Source organism: Schistocerca serialis, chromosome 2, assembly GCF_023864345.2.
Source record: "Schistocerca serialis cubense isolate TAMUIC-IGC-003099 chromosome 2, iqSchSeri2.2, whole genome shotgun sequence".
Classification (NCBI taxonomy): Eukaryota; Metazoa; Arthropoda; class Insecta; order Orthoptera; family Acrididae; genus Schistocerca; species Schistocerca serialis.
Window position 1 is genome coordinate 200,399,700 of NC_064639.1, and position 22,407 is coordinate 200,422,106.

The 22,407-nt window shown below is 40.4% G+C and overlaps 1 protein-coding gene across 1 annotated transcript in view; it reads right to left on the reverse strand.

Annotated features, from left to right (window-relative positions):
• Nucleotides 1-1,322: 1,322 nt before the first annotated feature.
• LOC126455840 (hormone receptor 4-like) overlaps nucleotides 1,323-22,407 on the reverse strand; it is a 267,525-nt gene continuing 246,440 nt past the window's right edge. Inside the window, exon 9 of the mRNA XM_050091601.1 lies at nucleotides 1,323-1,458. Coding sequence (XP_049947558.1) covers nucleotides 1,323-1,458 — 136 coding nt within the window. The remainder of the gene's footprint in view (nucleotides 1,459-22,407) is intronic.

A 22,407-nucleotide genomic window follows, 5' to 3' on the forward strand; every position in this document is an offset into this window, starting at 1 on the left:
TTAGGCAGCTAATATATGCAACATGAAATCTTAAGACTCCTTGCCATGTAAATGTTTGCTCTCATATAATCACTCTTTCCCCTCTCTCTCTCTCTCTCTCTCTCTCTCTCTCTCTCTTCAAAGAGTGTCATCTATGTATGATTTTACTGCTGTAGCCAATATGATCATTGTAATTCATGTCTGTAACATTTCACCTAACTGTTATTAACAAGTATGAAGTTTAAGCCATTTTAACATTTCAACTCATTGTATAACGAGTACGAATGTTCAGCTGTTTTAACTTGTCAAAATTGGATTTATATACCACCTGAAGTACGCACTCACATATTCGACACCTCAAAACAAACACCTCCAAATGCTTTAAACAATTATTCTGTAATAATGTTGTTACGATGTATATTCTTTGCACTTTGCGATTATGTCTTCTCTTCTGCTATATGAACCTTGCACCCAGCTGATTCCAGACGCCATATTTGTTTACAAATGTGACAGTACACATGTGATGTGTTACGACAGCAAAAGGAACCTGTGACCACTGGAGGTTTTCTAGTTTACTTATTTAAGGTTTACCATTAGATATCAGTTTAATTTTTTATCAGAAGTAATCCTAAACCATATTCTGAAATAGTGTCTTGTTTCTCCACTAGGCAGTGCCACAAGTTCCTCCAAAAATCGTAACACAACACACACACAAATGCAATACTAACTAATGTAAATCCACCCGATGATGGAGGTTTAAACTTTCGTAACGCGTCGTGGAAATAAAGAAAACGGTGACTGGTAACAGTAAACTTGTTGCTTCATTTAATAATTTAGGACGATGACCTGGTTAGGAAATTCACCACATCCTTTCTAAGTAGTGTGTTGCACTATTAATGCTAAATGCGTTGTTTAAAGTCCGCTATAAGAGCAAATACACTATTGGACCCTTTCGTTTGTATCCTTCACAAAATTACAGATTGCCCCTCAGGGGGTAATTACACCCAGGCTGGGAACAACTGCTGTAGATGAACTATCAACTACATAATTAAGTTTGTACGGAACCATCAATCTGCGAGTCCTACTGTTACTTGTTCAGTTTTATTTTGTAGAAGATGATACACAAGTGAATAAAGTGAGCTTTATAGCAACTTTTTCAGTGTTATTAAACGGATCTAACGCCTGAACGGAAGCATAGGAACTACAACAGAGGAGATGAGGTGAAGCCTGCGATTCCGCAATGTTAGCCGCGGTAGCTTGCAAGCTGCTGGTGGGGTATGGGAGTAGGGGGTAGGGAGTAGGTGGTAGGGGTTAGGGGAGGGGGTGTCAAGGGACAGCGCTAATTACCGCCTTGCGTGCGGCGGAACCGCTTGTCGTGCGGGCTGCATAACCAGCAGGCGCGCCGCCGCTGCTATTGCCTGGGAGCGGAAGACGGGCGAGGGATGGGGTGGTCCAAACTCATAGCAGCCACTCCTGCCACTGTCGCACACAACGAGTCGGCCTGTTAAGCCATAAGACATTAACGTGAACCACATTTAAGGGCAATATTTGGCCACAATAGGGTTGCCGTCAACATTGCCGTTACTTGGCTGCAACACACAGCAATTTTGCCCAATGGTCGAGCAATATTGCTGATGAAGACTAGATTAGATTAGATTAGTACTTGTTCCATAGATCATGAATACGACACTTCGTAATGATGTGGAACGTGTCAGGTTAATAAAAGGTGTCTATACAAGCTATTACATTAGGCAAAATATTACATGACACTAAACTATTTGTTTTTTTTTGAGGTTGGGAAATTACCCACTTACTATATCCAAAAATTCATCTAATGAGTAGAAGGAGTTGCCATTAAGAAATTCTTTTAATTTCCTTTTAAATACTATATGGCTATCTGTCAGACTTTTGATGCTATTAGGTAAGTGACCAAAGACTTTTGTGGCAGCATAATTTACCCCCTTCTGAGCCAAAGTTAGATTTAACCTTGAGTAGTGAAGATCATCCTTTCTCCTAGTGTTGTAGCTATGTACACTGCTATTACTTTTGAATTCGTTCAGACTGTTAATAACAAATTTCATAAGTGAATATATATATTGCAAGGCTACAGTGAAGATTTGTAGCTCTTTAAATAAGTGTCTGCAGGATGATCTTGGATGAGCTCCACCAATTATTCTGATTACACGCTTTTGTGCAATGAACACTCCGTTACTCAATGATGAGTTACCCCAGAATATGGTGCCTTACGAAAGCAGAGAATGATAATAGGCGTTGTAAGCTAATTTACTCAGATGTATATCGCCAAAATTTGCAATGACCCTAATAGCATAAGTAGCTGAACTCAAAAGTTTCAGCAGATCCTCAGTGTGTTTTTCCATTTCAACCCCTCATCAATGCATACACCTACAAATTTTGAATATTCTACCTTAGCTACCGATTTCTGATCGAAGTCTGTATTTATTATTGGGGTCATTCCATTTACTGTGTGGAACTGTATATACTGTGTTTTGTCAAAGTTTAATGAGAGCCCATTTGCAGAGAACCATGTAATGATTTTCCGAAAAACATCGTTTACAATTTCACCAGTTACTTCTTGCCTGTCGGGTGTGATAGCTATACTTGTATTATTGGCAAAAAGTATCAGCTTTGCATCTTCGTGAATACAGAATGGCAAGTCATTAATATATATTAAGAACAGCAGAGGACCCAAGACCGAACCTTGCGGCACCCCATTCTTGATTGTTCTCCAGTTTGAGAAATCACCAGTTTTTTGCATATTATGTGAACTGTTTATTTCAACTTTCTGCACTCTTCCAGTTAGGTATGATTTAAACCATTTGAGCAGTGTCCCATTCATACCACAGTACTTGAGCTTATCTAGAAGTATTCCATGATTACACAATCAAAAGCCTTTGATAGCTGCAGATAGCTGTACGACGTATTATCCACGAGTTACCACGGTTGTCGACCAGACATAGAGAATATATCTACAGCTATCATTTTTGTTATTAATGTCAGAATTGTTGCCACTTTCATTGTTACTATTATTATTATTATTATTATTATTATTACCATCATCATTATTACTATCAATATTAGTGGCAGCAGCTGCAGTAGCACAAGTACTGCCAGTATGAACTTCGTTACTCATAGTCCTCACACTGCCAGGTCAGGCATACAAATCGTTTTAATATTAATCATATTAAAACTGTTGTTTCTTAGGTAACTATGATGTAATAGATAAACGTATGTGTGAATCCCCGGTCTGATGTAAGAGAGAGCCTGATGGCTCTAATCAGATTAGGTTAAACAAATAAACATATTTCGTATTGTAGGGCAATATCTATCTCTGTCCTTGTCTGTAAATGCTTCTCTCTCGCTCTCATCTTTGTTTCCTGCTTCTCTCACCGATAGCGCCGTACTCACATGTCTGACAAGGAATCGTTTGAGTGAGAGGTCGTAGAAGGCCTACGGTGTTTACGGCATTCTACGCCCCACATATTGTCTATCATGCAACAAAATATTGGCTGCTAATGCCAACAGGTGGCAGGACAATGGTGAGCATAGCATGAGGCTACTGAGCACATATGGAAAGGCAAGCGCTCAGAACACCGCTGTCCCAGCCGTTGTCAGTTTTCGTGAGCGGAACTGCTTCTCCTCAGTCAAGTAGCTCCTCAATTGGCTTCAGTAGGGATGAGTGCACTCCGCTTATCTATAGCGCTCGGCAGACCTGTCAAAGTGCTAGCCAAGCCCGATAGCGCTTAACTTCAGTGATGTGACGGGAACCGGTGTTACCACTGAGGCACGGCCGTTGATGTTTGATAAATATCGCCGGAACATTATTTATTTATTTTTACATCCTACATTTCCAGCTCGTGAGAGCAGGGTGCGCTAACATTGTTCTTCTCAGCAAAATATATGAGCTGGCTGGTAGTGTGGCAGAGCGAACGCCAACTGAGACTGTGTGGGTGGAGATTTTCGGGTAAGGAATTTGCCTGATCAAAGATGATCTCCCGAAAACTTTGGTCGATTGGGACACTGGAACTGCACTGGTGTGCAAAAAAAAAAAACGACGAAAGTAACTTTTGCATGATGTGTCGCTGCTAACTAACATATTTCGACGAAACTTGGCCATACATAGGAAGAAGTGCCATAGTATAGTCAGACGGTAACTGAAAGAAATACGCTGTAAGTATCCTGTTTAGGTTTTTATGTTGGTAACGCCACGTAGCGCTCTATATGAAAATCACTGACTGTGCTGTGTGAAGTCTGTGCCTGGTGTGCATTGTTGCAATATTGCTATTGCAGTGTTGGGCAGTTGGCTGTTAACAGCGCGTAGCGTTGCGCAGTTGGAGGTGAGCCGCCAGTAGTGGTGGATGTGGGGAGAGGGATGGCGGAGTTTTGAGAGCGGACGGTTCAAAAAAATGGTTCAAATGGCTCTGAGCACTATGGGACTTAACAGCTGTGGTCATCAGTCCCCTAGAACTTAAAACTACTTACACCTAACTAACCTAAGGACATCACACACATCCATGCCCGAGGTAGGATTCGAACCTGCGACCGTAGCAGTCGCGCGGTTCCGGACTGCGCGCCTAGAACCGCGAGACCATCGCGGCCGGCTGAGAGCGGATGATCTGGACGTGTGTCCATCAGAGACAGTAAATTTGTAAGACTGTATGTCATGAACTTATATATATATATATATATATATATATATATATATATATATATGACTTTTGAACACTATTATTTGTTCTCTATCAAGATCTTTCATTTGATAACTATGCCTATCAGTAGTTAGAATCTTTTATTTAGCTGACATTATTGGCGCTCGCTGTGTTGCAGTAGTTCGAGTAACGAAGATTTTTGTGAGGTAAGTTATTCATGAAAGGTATAGGTTATTGTTAGTCAGTGCCATTCTTTTGTATGGATTTTTGAAAGTCAGATTGCGTTGCGCTAAAAATATTGTGTGTCAGTTTAGTGATGATCAGAATACGTAAAGAGAGAAATGTCTGAGTACGTTCAGTTGTGCTCAGCTGTTTGAAAATCGAATAACGTAACGTAACCAGCACAGTAATTCATAATTTTTCTAAGGGGAGGTTTCAACGCAAAGAGACGAACGTAATTAATACATCTACATCTACATGATCAGTCTACAACTCACAATTAAGTGCCTGGCAGGAGGTTCATCGAACCACCTTTAAGTTACTTATGTACTGTTACACTCTCGAACAGCACATGGGAAGAACGAACACCTAAATCTTTCAGTAAGAGCTCTGATATCTCTTATTTCGTTATGATTATCATTTCTTCCTATGGAGGTGGGCGCCAAAAAAATATTTTCACATTCTGAGGAGAACGCTGGTGATTGAAATTTCATGCGAAGGTCCTCCCGCAGCGGTGAAACGTATTTGTTTTAATGACTGCCACCCCAATTCGTGTATGATATCCGTGGCACTCACTCCCCTATTTCACGATAATAGCAACCAGCTGCCTTTCTTTGAAATTTTTCGATATCCTTTGTCAGTCCTATCTGATGCGAATCCTACGCTGGACAGCAGTTCTCGAGAAGAGGGCGGACAAGCGTATGTAACCAGTCTCTTTAATACACCTGTTGTATTCTCTAGGTGTTCTGCCAATAAATCGCAGTCTTTGGTTCGCTCTCTTCACAACATTTCTTTTACTCAGAGATATAATTAAAATGAAGTCAACGCGAGTTATGATTGACCTTGAGCGGTACAAAAGGCGGGGCATTGTTCTTAATACGGTGTATGGTGACTACGGACGGCAATGCATACTCAAACGTGATCCCATGCTGCACGAGGTTGGTAAGGAGTTTTTGTGGTGTTGGTTGGTTGATGTTGTGGTAGAGACCAAACAGCGAGATCATCAGTCTCATTGGATAGGGAAGGATTTGCCTGAAGCGATTTAGGGAAATCACGGAAAACCTAAATCAGGATGGCCGGACGCGGGATTGAACCGTCGTCCTCCCGAATGCGAGTCCATTTTGTGACAACTTCTGGACGGTTGTTGGCAGACCATTCGCCGAATATCACTTCGTTCCAAGAGCTTCTGCACTTGGCATATTCGATGCGGTCGCGCAGTGTTATCCATAAAAAGGAAGTCAGGACCAAATGCGCTCTTGAGAGGACGCACATTCGGAAGGAGAACATTGTCACATCATTGACCGGTGAATGTTGTTGTTGTTGTTGTTGTTGTGGTCTTCAGTCCTGAGACTCGTTTGATGTAGCTCTCCATGCTACCCTATCCTGTGCAAGCTTCTTCATCTCCCAGTACTTACTGCAACCTACATCCTCCTGAATCTGCTTAGTGTATTCAAATGGTTCAAATGGCTCTGAGCACTATGGGACTTAACAGCTGTGGTCATCAGTCCCCTAGAACTTAGAACTACTTAAACCTAACTAACCTAAGGACATCACACACATCCATGCCCGAGGCAGGATTCGAACCTGCGACCGTAGCAGTCGCGCGGTTCCGGACTGCGCGCCTAGAACCGCGAGACCACCGCGGCCGGCGCTTAGTGTATTCATCGCTTGCTCTCCCTCTACGATTTTTACCCTCCACGCTGCCCTCCAATGCTAAATTTGTGATCCGTTGATGCCTCAGAACATGTCCTACTAACCGGTCCCTTCTTTTTGTCAGGATGTGCCACAAACTCCTCTTCTCCCTAATTCTATTCAATACTCCATCATTAGTTATGTGATGTACCCATCTAATCTTCAGCATTCTTCTGTAGCACCACATTTCGAAAGCTTCGATTCTCTTCTTGTCCAAACTATTTATCGTACATGTTTCACTTCCATACATGGCTACACTCCATACAAATACTTTCAGAAACAACTTCCTGACACTTAAATCTATACTCGATGTTAACAAATTTCTCTTCTTCAGAAACGCTTTCCTTGCCATTGCCAGTCTACATTTTATATCTTCTCTACTTCACCATCATCAGTTATTTTGCTCTCCAAATAGCAAAACTCCTTTACTACTTTAAGTGTCTCATTTCCTAATCTAATTCCCTCAGCATCACCCGACTTAATTCGACTACATTCCATTATCCTCGTTTTGATTTTGTTGATGTTCATCTTATATCCTCCTTTGTAGACACTGTCCATTCCGTTCAAGTGCTCTTCCAAGTCCTTTGCTGTCTCTGGTAGAATTACAATGTCATCGGCGAACCTCAAAGTTTTTATTTCTTCTCCATGGATTTTAATACCTACTCCGAATTTTTCTTTTGTTTCCTTTACTGCTTGCTCAATATACAGATTGAATAGCATCGGGGAGAGGCTACAACCCTGTCTCACTCCCTTCTCAACCACTGCTTCCCTTTCATGCCCGTCGACTCTTAAAACTGCCATCTGGTTTCTGTACAAATTGTAAATAGCCTTTCGCTCCCTGTATTTTACCCCTGCCACCTTCAGAATTTGAAAGAGAGTATTCCAGTCAACATTGTCAAAGTACCATGTTCGAAAATTTGCAGATCAATACGTCCACGCCACATCAAGTCTCCCGGTACCATAACACCTGGACCACCAAAATGATCATGTTGGACGATATCCTCGGGTGACTTACGAGTTCCCACCTCTCGCCCTGTGAGAATACGTCCAGCACTATCGAACATGATATTTTTGGCAGTGCAAGTGTTATAGTGTGGGGAGGAATAATGATGCATGAGTGTACTGAGCTCTAAATCTTTGAATACGGTACCTTTACCGGCCAGACTTATGGTGACACTGTATGCGTTCCCATGTGCGCCTTTCGGGGCGCATTAGGTTCTGACCCCACTTTTATGCGTGAGAACGTGAGAACAAATGAAACAGTGCAATTGGAGGAGCTCTTGAAACGAGAGGGCATTCAGCGAATGGGCTGGCCTGCCTAAAATCTCTTCGAGCACGTATGGAATGCAGTGAGGAGACATATTGCAGGACGTTCACATGCGCCAACGACCTTCTAGCACTGGTTAACCGCACTGTTAGAGGAATGGAAAACTTATGCCACAAGAACTCCTTTCCAGTCTTGTAGCCAGCATGGGAGCACTTTAAAGAGGTTTCATTGGTGTCCGTAGTGATAACACACCTTACTAACAACCATGTCCCGCCTTTTGTAATGTCCAGGGCACCGTCATAAATCGCAGTGACGTCACTGTGATTATTGTCTTTGAAGAAGAATAGCATTTCTCTTGGTCTCATGCGCGTTTCTTTCAGTTACCTTCTGTTCCATACTTTAGCAGTACTTTATATTCATGTTCCTAGTTTCCTGGAACTATTTTACTTGACAGTGACTTAACTGATTTTCTTAAACTTTTTGTTCACTGCAAGGAGAACGGGCTGTTCTATAACTGGACCGTTACTGAGTGCCGGATCTTTTCAGCCATTTGCCAATTCCTTCATTTAACGGAAAAACAATGAAAATCTCGTAAAAAGATTGGTCGCGACAAGGTGAAGGAGACTATTTGTAATTTAAGGCTGGGGAGCAGGGTCGAGCTAACGGTAATCGCGCTCGAACGGTCTCGGCTTTTCCCGATCGCTCCAGCAGAACTGGATACAGTATCGAGCATGCCCGAACAGTCACGTGACTAGCATCCAGTGAGGGAAGGGGATACACGAGAATCTACGACTAGATACAAGGACAAGGTATGGCTCTGCTTAAAATTTGAGAATTTGGTGAAACGCATGAGGAAGTAGCATTAAATCCTACGATCTTACTAACTCGTTTGTTATATTCGACACGCGCAGGATTAGCCGAGCGGTCTAAGGCTCTGCAGTCATGTACTGTGCGGCTGGTCCCGGCGGAGGTTCGAGTCCTCCCTCGGTCATGGGTGTGTGTTTGTCCTTAGTATAGTTTAGGTTAAGTAGCATGTAAGCTTAGGGACTGATGACCTTAGCAGTTAAGTCCCATAAGATTTCACACACTGTTATATTCGAACAAATTTGTAATAAGGAGTTCCTATAAAGTACCTGTATGTATTGGTATATAGGCATTTGCGCTCCTTTTAAGGTAAGGGTGGTGACAAGGGAGCAAGCGTTGTCCAAGAAACATTACTTGATTCCGAATTAAGTAGTATATCTTACTTGGCTGTGGGAGAGTGAGTGGTAAGTAAACAGGCTGTTATAAATGAGAATTCGTTTCACTGTTAAAACTGTTGCTGATAAACATTACTTGATTCCGAATTAAGTAGTATATCTTACTTGGCTGTGGGAGAGTGATAAGTAGACACGCTGTTATAAATGAGAATTTGTTTCGCGAACGCAAATCGATTTGAGCCACAACGATATTTCCTAAGCAGTTCAAATTTTTTAATTTTTGTTCTTTATAACTGACGGCGAATTTTTATAGGTCACGGAGAAACAAAGCGCCTGCGAGAGAAACTGTTGCTGCTGCTCCATAACCCAAAGTACAGCGCCTCAGCAGTGAAACCTGACAGAAACGATAAATCGGTAGGGAGAACGAGAGTAATAGATCGTTACCCTTTAATATCAGATAAAATAGGGTTCCACACCAAGGATAGGCCCTGTCTAATTATGATATTATTAGTCAATAGCGAGCAGAGCCGCCTTTTGGGATTTTGCCGCCCCCCTCCCCTCCAAACACACACACACACGCACACACACCATATCTCCTCCTCTAGTCACTAGATCTCGGGATGAGCGAAAATTCAAGAACTAGACTGAATTGTTATTCTGATTTTTCATTTATTAATTGCTGTTTTTACCTAAGCCCAAGTTACTTATACTATTATGATTCATAGAGCATTAAAAAGCCTATAGGTCGATTAAAATTACTTGATAGTTGTCGCCACAGATTTGCCCCATCCGCTGCCGGCTACCGCTTGGATATGGACGTCACACAAACTCGGCGCGTCGCTTCACAAATGCTGTTAATGTGTAAGGCGGAGCAATATTGGAAGCTGCCGCCACGGTGTATGAGGACAATGGGAGATGCTCTGTCGACATTTGATTTTAAGTGACCAGTGATTGAACTCTGGCAAATGACGGGTTTTATAGGCCTGATTTTAAACTCGTGACCTAAACTAACCACTACCTTCTGATGTGCAACGTACCCTAGAAAACGGCGATCAACTATCTCAGACAGAACTAAAATCACGATCGCTTTGTTCACGTCGTGTAAGGTTAACATCCACGAGCAAAGTAAAGACAGAAAAAATTCATAATGTGTTTGTCTCCGTAGCCATCTTCCGTAGCAAAATTTCAGTTTAACCTTAAAGCAAACTGTAATTTCTCGTTGTCATAGGTTACCTGTAACTATCATTTAACTAGCTACACTTGAACTATCATTTAACTGGCTACACTTGATGCTGCGGTATGACCAAATGAGCAGCCCTGGTTGCAGATATAGGCGTCATTAGCAGATTCCAAACGAATAAAGAATGACTGGAAGAAAAATAAGATCAAATAAACAAAGTCAATACGATGATGAAAACGGCCGCAAAAGTATTAGAAATAAAAGATACATTAAAACAATTAATTCAACAAAAACGAATGGGCCTTTTGATTAGATTTGGAAAACCAAAAAATTTTGCTGTATTCGTCGAGATTTGAACCTCCGACAAGCAGTGGCTGATACAGAAAAACCTCAAGGAGGCGGCGCTAAAGATATCTTTAGCTACCTTTACTTTTACCGTAGGAGAAAGTAATCAAGTCACAAGCAATGGTTAAGAAAGTTTTATTTAAACTGATTATACACATATATAAGACAATGCCATCTTATGATATAAAAAAGTTACAATTGTGGTTCTCTTCCTTAAATCATAAATTGTATGCGCCTATTCTTCCTGGCAAATTGGTTAATTACATCGTGAAAAGGACACTGAATGTCAGGGTGAGTGTTCAACAGAGCAAAGCCAATATGTCGATCCTTCTTCATTGTCGACCTCAGCCATGTTGAAAACCTTTTTTCTACTGTAACAATAGATGCAGGGAGACAAGCAAATATTTTTTGCTGCGTTTGCAAAGTAGGATAGTCAGATCTAGGGCAAACAAACAACGCTTACATAACAGAATCACCAACATTAAGAGCGTTTATGCTCGTTTGCTTGTACTGAATAACCTCTCCCATTAGTCTCTTTTTAATCAGAAAGAGTGATTCTTCTTTATAGAACGGTAGTTCAGTTAAGCACTGATTCAATTTATGTGCCAGATCATTACTGTCATGTTTCAGTAGTTGTGAGGCCAAAAGTATGTTGAATTTTAAATGATAAATATTTTCTTCAGCAAAACGTTCTCTCATGTCAGTACTAAGATGGTCCAGTGTTGGAATAAAAACAGTTCTTTTCCAATATGTCATAGCATTATCATTATGATCGCAGTTTTCTCTGCCTGTAAGACGAGGGACACTAATCTCCACGTTTGACTCTTCCGTAACTGCCTTCGCCTCTTCAACAATATGAGCAAAGTTGCTATCGGCATTAGCACTCATGCTATCATACACCCTGAGCATCGAATCTAATTTTGCTTTTGCTATCACGACGTCCAAGCTAGGGTCTTGTAAGATTTTGCTGACTGGATATGTAATGCTCATAATGTCACTCATTGTAAACAGAGTGATGATAATCTCGCAATTAGAGAGAGCTCGAAGGAGAATATTGGCTTTGGCAGCCGTTGCTCTATCCCTCCAGCACTGTATTTCTTTAATAACTTTGCAAACTGTTCCGAGATCATCTGCGAATTGAATAACAGCATCATGTCGCTCAACTTATCTCGTTTTACAATGTGACCGCAGTGAGTATTTTAGGTGACTCTTCAATGCTGCGAACCGCTTGCTAGACGCTGTAAAGAACGATACTACTGTACTTTTTCAATTGTACCAAGTGAGTTTCTCACAGTTGTAACTTTGCAACTGCGAGAGACAGCGAGGTTGAGCTGATGACTTCGACACGGTGCTACTTGCGCGTTGATAGCATTCTTTTTAGTGTAGCCACAGCTCCTTTCAATTCTGACGTATTAACTGAGCAACCGTCACAGCCTATAGCCACACAGTTCTCCAGTGACAGAGAAAGGCTTTCCATTCTCGTTAGAATCGTAGTACCTACTACTTCACCAGTAAAGCTAATTCACCTTGACTCTCTTGAGGTTCATAGTCAGTGTTTCCACAACAATCATTGTCTTTATGGACGTGTAATTTGCCGTCGTGTAATTTGCCATCACCATCAACATATCTTGCAACTAAACTCAGTTGGGCGATGTGCGCTGTGTCCGTAGTCTCATCGAAGATTATGCTGTAATAACGAGAATCTTTGACTTCCTCCAGTATTCTCGATAGCATCACTGTTTCACAGCATGAAATAAGTTCGTTATACGTTGTTTTACTTGTGGCATTCGCTTTAGTGGTCTCAAGGTGATGTTTTAGTTGCAAGTCTCCAGCGTCAATTCTAAATCTTAGAAGAGCTCTAAAGTTTCCCTCGTTACTCATTATACTTTCACGATCATTTTGTTTTCTAATAATCTCCCATCGTCTTTATGCCCTGCAGAGGAATATTTTGCTTTCCCTGAAATACGATTATTTTTATTATTGGTACAAGATGGTCTTTGTTTTCCCTAATGCTTTCCATTCTCTGTCTTGACAATTGATTTATGGCCTCAAGCTCGCGGTTGTCGACAAAAATAATTTTGCATCTAAATTGCAGTTGTTTCAATGAAAATGCTTTTTCTGCATGGGTGTCAGGTAGCTTCTGTATTAAAAAGATGGCAGTTACAGTGATGTGCAACGTGAACAGTGAATTGTAAGATGTCCACCTGGTTGCCAGATGAGAAAAAGCAGTTTGCTTAGATGCAATGAATTAGAAGATACCTGACACCCACTGCAGATGCCTTGTAAAAGAGGCGAAACGCGTCTGGGTGCATAAATAAAGATAAAATTTTCAATGTGCAGCTGCAAAAAAGGCATTTTCTTTGAAACAACTACAATTTATACACAGCTACTGCGAAAATGGCCACTACAAGAAACGTGTTAATTTTGCATCTGTTGATGCTTCAACATGGTACTTGAGCTGAGAGCGTGTTTCAAGGACACCATATTTACCAGTAAGTTTGACAAACTTTTTTAGTGGTTCAGTCACAAGTTTCTTAGCGTTAATGGCTTTATTTTCTCCAACCATTTTATTATTGACAAAAATTGAACAGTTAATGAAAAGAAGTCCCTTTTTAACCCGGAGTGAATGAGGTGAGAAATTGTTACACCACCTATGAGGTGGGTATGCGATACCGAAAACTCTGATGACGAATTTTTGATACTGTAACCGTGTATTACGTATTTTTTTACTTGGGATATTAATAATTGAGTCTATTAAACAATATGAGTAAGTAAAATACTATGTTTAAGATATAAAATCTTTCTTTTGGGTGAAATAATGAGGTGTTTATATTTTCTCAGAAAAAGTACAAGTTTCAGAAGTTTAACATTTTTTCATACAAAATTCAAAAAAATTAGCATCTTTGATTGATTAATATAATGATATTACCTTCTAATTATAAAACAGAAGATCAATTAGCTCAGCACCAACAGTTCACCTACAAATTAGCACATTCTCCGCGCATAAAAATCGGGTGCTCCATAAATATTGGCTTCTCACGCTTCGAACAACAATATTTTGTTTTCTTGTCTTTATTTTCAGTACAGCCATCACACCTGACATATCTACCAGTCTTTTCTTTTTAGTTACGTTGTAATAAGTAATCATTTCCGGTTTTCTTTCGCCACCTGTCAACTGGTCTATGCTTTTATCGTGGTGTACAGTTGACATAACCAGCACAGGTTCATTTTTTGTAGGTACGTAGGACATCAATGTAACGTCATTCTGGAATCCAAATTTTCCTTTTTTTTTAAAAAAAAATTCCAGGTACACTTGTCTTGTTTTTACGGACTGTGCCGACAAGTCAATGAATGTTCTTTCAAGAGATGGAATATAAGGGGATAACTAGTAAACCAATTATCGAACGTCAAATTCCTACTTGTTTTAGTTATTTGCTCCACTAAACGGTTTACAATATCATATGCTTTATTACTAAGCTGGTAAGGTCCTGGTGGTTGTTTTCCCGAGTATACTTCCAGTTTGAGGATATAGAATGTCTTCGCTTCTACTAGAGCATATATTTTTATGTCGTATTTGGCTGGTTTGTTTGGCATGTATATACGGAAACGACATCTCCCTCGGAAAGATAACAGCATCTCATCAACAGTAAGGTTCTCAGACGGCATATAGTGTTGTTGAATATTTTCAACAAAATTAGCAAAAATATCTCTTGTAGCAGCCAGATTGTCAGTCTGTTTCCTTTCGTCTCGGGTGTTCTTATCATCGAATCATAAACAATTCTGGAGAAAGTCAAACCTCTGGAGTGACACTGTAGTCCGAAAGATTGCGACTCCAGTAACGTCTGCACGCCACAAATCGTTGAAGTTTTGTCTATTTGAGTGGTTTAGGCCCGCTGTATACAAAAGTTCCATAAATGGCTTCAAATCCTCCAAAGTCGCGTCGTTCATGTGGTGTTGCTCTTTATTTTCTGGATATTTTTCCCGATATTCCTTATTTGATTATTGGTGTGTGCAAGTATAGTATTCAACATACTGTTTGTTATAAAAGACTCCAACATTCAATCTCTGTTTTGGCATGTTTTACAGCACCTTTTACGCCTGGAGAACTAGTGATAATATTCTCTGAACGATTTACGAACATTTTGCCTAGGACAATCCTTCATCCATGTTCTACCATCTTTGGACGTATAAAAAATCCCACGTACTTCAGCTGACTGACTAGGATCCGCTAACGCAGATTTTGGCTCTTCCGAATCATCCGAAATACCCTCTTGCTCCGAATCACTTTCTTCACTTCTTTGAGAATTTTTGTCAATCTTTTCTTCGCTGTCGGAGTAACAGGAACTAGCATTTGAACAGTTTTCTAAATTACTTCTAGTATTTCCTGTAGCCGACGGTGATTTTATTCATAAGACATCTTGACAAATATAAAATCTAAAAATTAATCAAAGAATGCTATAAATATATATCTCATAAACTTGCTGATATCTCAAAACTGTAACACCAACTACGAGGTCGGTTGTGACGTATCCTAGCCATCTTTGCACACGTGTATCTCCCTCTGATGCTGGCACAGCAATAAACTCAACACTGCATCTTGACCCCCACTCCCTTACCTCCAGCTACTGTGACATCAAGATCTCTGTGGCAACAATGACATTCAATAATTAGAGCTTCAAAACACCCCGGATATGACATACCCGACCTCACACACACCTGGTTAACTTGTGATAACACCAGCCATCGATACCGTTCAAAGTTATCGTGCACTTGTCTCCGTTCAATCCGTCCCCTCTTGTTGTGCTCAGAAGTAGGAAAGATATAACCTTTTTGAAGTTTCCTTGGAGCTGTGAGAAGCTTGTGTTAATATAAAACACAAGCTTCTAATATTTCCTGACGCTAATACATCCAAATAATTGCCAATATCCGTGGGACTAAGAGAATCGGTCGATGAACTTTGTTGTGGAAGTTTCGACGAAGTGTTGGGCTCTGCCTGTACATATGGTGGTGTTTCTACTTTCCTTTTTCTTGTTACATGACGATCCAGTTTATTACATTATTACGACGTAGGTAAATTAGTTGCCAATTATTCTCGAACAAACACTTTATTCGCACTGAAAAATGCAACACTAGTACTCTTAGCACTAAAACACACATGGTCACACTCTTCGTATTTCTAATATCACTAAGCACTACACTGACTGCAGTTCGTGATAATAGCCAATAATTGCAGTTGTTCAGTTTTCATCACTTCCAAGTTATCGCGACGATTGTATCTTTCAAACTGACTAATTTACCTGGCGGCGACCCTGCTTCCCTTATGTATGTGGCTCGGTTGTTTCTAGAACATTCGCTGCCAGAATGTTCGCTTCCAGACTTTTATTGGGTGTGAACAAATACCTACTGTGAAAGCGACAAGCCAATATGTACCTTACGACGTATAATACAAGGGCGAGTTTCCAAAGATGACGTCATCCGGCAATTTAGGCGTGTGGAACTTTTATTGTCGATTCCGTTCCTTTCTAGTGCATTCGATAGAGGGTCTATATAGTAACAAAGCGTTTTAGGAATCTTCTCGAATGTCACTATTATCGGAGATGTAAGCATAAATAGTTTCCCATATCTAACTCGTAATACGGGTTAGGTAGGGGAAACTATTGTTACGTTATTAGTAAACGTATTGTTAAGAGTCTCGTAAAAAATATTTTTACTGAGAAATTAGTATGAATTACTATTATTAATACTTCTCAATCAACTGATCACTTTCACTCTTGAGTGATCTTTACCCTTGCACTTGCTACAACTAGAACTTTTTACTTATTCATTCTTCAGTCTTAATATTTCTGCTTCAGAATGTAAACGAGCTTCCTACTCGGCGAATAGTCCGTGTTTATAACGCTACGTATCGAAGGTTCTCTGTACAAGAAAACAGTAGAATATTCGCGACTTTTCTCGAACAAATGCCAGACAGAATAACGTATCGAGATCACTAGAATGGCCGCGTCTTTTGTCGTAGGTATGTGTTAGCTATATTATGTGCCAGACAGAAACCAATAAAATACGACAACGCGGACGCGCGTGCTGCATAAGGCAACTGGAGAAGATGGTATAGCAGCCGAGATGATAAAGTGGGGAGGCAACAAAGCAATAGACAACATAATTCACCAGATCTGGAGAACAAAGAAGTTGCCGGAAGGATGGAAGAATGCAGCTGTGGTACCAATACACAAGAAGAGGGACAAGAGAAATGCAAACAACTACAGAGGAATGTCGCTACTAGAGGTCGGATACAAGGTGCTGTCAACACTATTGCTCAAGGGAGTAGAACAGGTAGAAAGTACAGTTGGCGACTACCAAGCGGGATTCAGGAAGGGAAGAGATTGTGTAGAACAGATATTTATCCTGAAGCAACTCATAGAACATAGGGCCTTAAAAACAAAAAGACAGTAATAAGCTTCGTGGACTTCACAAAGGCATATGACTCCATCGACTGACAGACTCTTGTTAGGATCCTGAAGAACAGAGGACTTGATGGAACTACACAAGAACTCATAAAATAAATTATGACAGACACAAAAGCAAGGGTGAGATTCAGAGGAGCACTGTCAGAAGAATTTGAGATCAAGACTGGCGTTAAACAGGGAGATGGATTGTCACCATTGTTGTTCAATATAGCACTGGACGAAGTGATCAGGCAGTGGAGAGCAATAAACGAGGAAATGGGAATACCAAAGACCCTTGTGGGGGACAAAAAGGACAACAGGGCTCAAGTGGACTGCCTAGCCTTTGCAGATGACATAGCAATAGTGTGACGGAAGAAGACGCAAAGACACAACTCGACAACTTGAGTAAGGCAGCCAGAAAGGTGGGACTGAGGATCGCCTATAACAAGACAAAGACATTAAACACCACTGCAAACTGGGGAACACCGGAAGGCACTGTGCAAATGGTGGACAAATTTAAATACCTGGGAGGATTTATAACAGGAAGGAACAGGAGCAAGGAGGGAATAACAAAGAGGATAAAGAAGATGAGGTCAGCCTTCTGCATGACGAGAGAGGTATACAACAAATAGAATATATCCACAGAGGCAAAGATAAGCCACTACAAGGCAACAGTGAGGAATGCAGTATTATATGCTGCTGAGACGATGACACTAGGAAGAAATGGGGCAGAGCAACTAGAGAAAGAAGAGAGAAAAATACTGAGAAAAATACCAGATCCCAAAAGAGGTGGAGAGAGGTGGATGCGAAGACCTAGGGAAGAATTGTACCGGAACACGAGAACACTGTCTGGGGAAATCAGACTCAAAAGGGCAAGGTTTGCTGAGCACGTAGTTAGGATGAGTATGGACAGAATGACGAAGAGAGTGTGGGAAACAACAGGGAGGACAAGGGGAAAGACAGGAACCAAGTGGGTTCTTGAACTTCGGAAGGACTGGTTGGAATTGGAGATCAAGGCCGAAGGAAAGGAAAATTGGAGGAACAAATATACACCGACAAATATGCCGGAGATCAATGACAGAGAAGAATACAGGAAAAGATTAGAATGTCACCAGTGGAGCCGCCAGGAGAAACGGAAACTGAAGATCTCGGAAGAAGAGCGGAAGAGGAGAAGAGAAAGAATGAAGAGGTTCTGGGAGAAGAAGAGGAAAATGCAGTCCACGAAGGGGCTACCCGTGGTCCTATAGAGGCCGTAACGCAAGAAGAAGAAGAAGAAGAAAGTACAACTACTCGATAGCTCGATTCAGTCGAGCAGACTGATTGGGGGAAGGGGGGGGCGCGAGTGGCAATGAGGGCGACCTCATGTGTATCCACCACTGCCGTTAAATCAGGGTTTACTAATTATGCCATTAAACTACAAAAGGTTATTGCACTGACGACTCAGACGTGCCAGTTGCAACGATTAATTGACAGCCTTCAAAAATTCGGCTTCACTCAATGTTGTGGAAGCTTATCTAATGTAATCCGATTCCGTATATATGACGACGAATCGCGTCATCTGGAAAGGTCCATTAATGTTTGATTAGTGCCGTGTCTATTTCGTTAGCATCATTTTGTGTGTGTTGTATTTGATGTGGCTATCACGTGTGATGAAATGCGAAATAAAAGGGCCAGGTCGAGGATTCAGTATCAAAACACATCCCCGAGGATTCAGTATCAAAACACATCAATAGGAAAGCTGCACAAGGAACTGGTAGTGAACTAAACGTTGTTGCAATTTGGCAACGGCGAACGGTTCGCACGTGACGTTGGACCGTAATCCAAAGAAACCATTGTTTTATTTTATATGCATTTCATACGTAAAGGAAATCGGTAGTTGCAAACGCAATTGAGCTGATTCTGGCCGTTCATTGAATGGAGGAGGAGAATTGAAAGTGTATTATTGGGGCAGTGTCGTACTTCAATCGCAACGTCGTGCGCCCACATGAAGAATTCCATCACACAATCCATAATTATTGATTTAATTATTGCCCACTGCATTTAATTTATGGTTGATAATCGGTTGATATTCATAAGTCTACACAGGCTTCGTGTCGTCAACGGCGGCTATTTTCTAGTCATCGGAGAACCAACGCGCCTGCGAGAGAAATTGTCGTTGTTGCCCCATAACTCAAAGATACACCGTCTCAGTGGTGAAAAGCGGCAGAAACGATAAATCACTACGGAGTATGTGAGTCAATACATTCTGCCAGCTGAGTCACAGATCGTTGTCTTGTAATATGAGGTAAAACGGGATTCCACACTTTATATGTCTTTAATTACATTAGTATCAGCCAGTAGCGAGACACGAGTAATTATCTGTATCACATCATACTTCATTCTGCGTCCAATCGATGGAAAATCCGGGACAGAATGTAACGATATTACTCACCATACAACGGATAGGCACAACAAAAATATTGTCACAAAACAATCTTTCGGCCAACAGGGCCTTTGTGGAAAATAGACAACACACACACACACACACACACACACACACACACACACATATATATATATATATATATATATATATATATATATATAACCACAGGCTCTGTGAGTTGCGTTTTTGACAAAGGTCTTCTTGGCCGAAAGATTGTTTTGACAGTCTTTTTGTTGTGCCTATCTGTGGACTCACCATCTCCTCTATATGGTGAGCAGCAACTATCCTTTTCATAATATTGTTTCATTCTGTGCTCCGCGTTTAGAGGTCCTCCAACTCTGCAGATTTCCCAGTTCGTATAGAACGGAAATAAACTAGAAGATATGAGAATAATAAATCGAGATGGGATGGGAGATACGATACAGCGAGAAGAATTTGCCACAAACAACGAAATCGAATGGCGTCGCCTGGAGTAGACGACTTTCCTTCAGAACTGTCGAGATCCTTGGGAAAGCTTGCCACGACAAAACTAATCCACCTTGCGTGAAAGACGTAGATGTAGTAAGATATGAGACCGGGATAATACACTCAGATTTCAATAATAATGTAATTTAAGACGGATGGGAAAAGTGGCACAAGCCGGCCTCCGGAAAATCAGTTTGGTTTCCGGTGAAATATAAAAAGACTCGAGGCCACAGTGACCTTACCAATCATGATAGAAACTTTTATAGCAATAGATTAGGAAATGAGACAGTAAAAGTAGTCGATAAGTTTGCCACTGAGCAACTAAATAACTGACGATGGCTGACGGTGCAGGATATGATATGCAGATTGGCAATAGCTCTCCTTTTCTATCGAGTTAGGAGATCTTTTCTGAAGGCGTTTTTATTAAATGTAGCCTTGTGACGGAGTGAAACGTGTACGATAAACAATTCAGAAAAGAAGAAAATAGAAGCTTTTTTAAATGTAGTGCTACAGAACAATGTTGCAAATTAGATAATTGGATCGAATAACTAATGAACGGGTACTGAATCTAACTGTGAAAAAAAAAAAAAATAGAAATTTGTAATTTTTTCAAACATAGTTTCTGGAAATGTTAGTGGCCATAAAGTACTATCAACAATACAATACAAACAGTCTAGATCGCATAAAACATTTTATTTTTTAAACGGTAACAAGTTTCGAGCAATGATTGATCATTCTCGGACCTTCAGACCTTTACTGTCTAAATGGAGCAACGTGAAACTTATTAGAGGATACATGAAGATAAACACAAATGTAAAAAATGATATAACTGCAGTATAAGCCGAAGAAGCGACACGGTTGCTGACTGCTAAAGCGGGCGGTATGGAACACTAACCGTCCTAGGTCGGTGTGCAGAGCAATTAAGGGTGACGTACAGGTTGCCGTCGCATAAATAGCGAGTGCTCCCCCCACCAGCATTACGTCAGTGGTAGACAGTGGCCGTGAAATACGAATAAAATCAGTAAAAATGCAACTGTGGAATGAAATATTTAGATCACAACTACAGCTATGTAAATATAAAAATAAGCTTGCATAAAATATAATAAAAGAACATGTAAAAGAAGAATAATAAAGAAACAAACCATTAACATTCGAACTACACCCAAGTTGCCCTCTATGGAGAGGTGCGTAACGTATGTAGATCTGAGATGGCTCAAAAGGACGCCCGGGTAACCATAGTAAGAAGATCGATATGTTCCGCTTTCAAGTCAACGATACAAAAGTATGGTTTACAATTTTTGCTTTACTGTTCTCTGGGAATTGCTTTATATTGTTAGAGCCATTGCTACTGTTCCTGTTCTATCTAATGTATATGATATGTTATTTTTTATGTAATTATGATTACGTTCCGAGTCAAAAATTGTAAGTCCTACCTCTGTATCTTCGACTCGAAATCTGAATATATCGATCGTCATTCGTTGCTGTAATTACTAGTCATGCCCTTGGGAACCATACTTGCTATACGTAACTACGTTATGCCCAAGTCCCCATAAAGTGTGGCGCCTCTTTTAGAATCCTTGAATAATATAAGAAAGATCCTCATTCTTAAAATCATTTTAAGTACCTACTAAGAAAATAAATGTAGCTTACAGTGCTAATAATGCATGTAAAGGTTATGTCTGTCTAAGAATAGGCATACAGTATCGAGCGAGGACTCCAGGTTTGTTTTATGTTTTACTATATATACTACGTATTGCACGACAATGAGTCGTTCATTATTCTTTCATTATCTTGTCTGGCCTGATGCCTTTGTTCTGATGAATATAACTTCTGACTGAAATCATGATTATTGTAAGGATTCAGCAAACCTTCTTTACGTCAGTTCCTATCCTTTACTATCCCGCAGAACCTAAAGTTAAACGTGGCCACTGTAATTCTACTAGCTGAAGCCTGTGTGTTTTTGCGGACCGATATAAAACTATTTCCAGTTTTAATAGTCATTAACTGTATCTTCCGTTTTAGATTAGGCGGTATATATAATTTATTCAGTAAAGATATTTTAAAAGTAACTACACAAGACGAAGCTACTCACTAACTTCGGCTTGAGCAGAATTTAATTTGTTTTCCTTGAGAGAGAAATTAATTACTTCTAATATTAATGAAAAGCAAATTATGACGTGATGTCTTTGCTCATAATTCAAGGAGGAGCAGAGATATTGTTTGATGCTGGATCAAATTACTCTTGTTGCAACGAATTTATAGCTGATTTCATGATCTTAATGTTTTGAAATAAATTAAAATAAAATCAGAAGTCGGCTATAAAGGGCACCTCTGGTCTAATTCGAATGTTAATGACTTGTTTCTTTATTACGCTTCATTTGCATGTTCTTTTATTATATTTTATGCAAGTATATTTTTGTACTTATTAGGTCTACAACATCGCTTCAGTCGTTTAGCAATAGATGGCAGCAGCAGCAGGTGGTGGTGGAAGTGGTAGGTGTAAGTGTTATACAACAAGCTTAGACA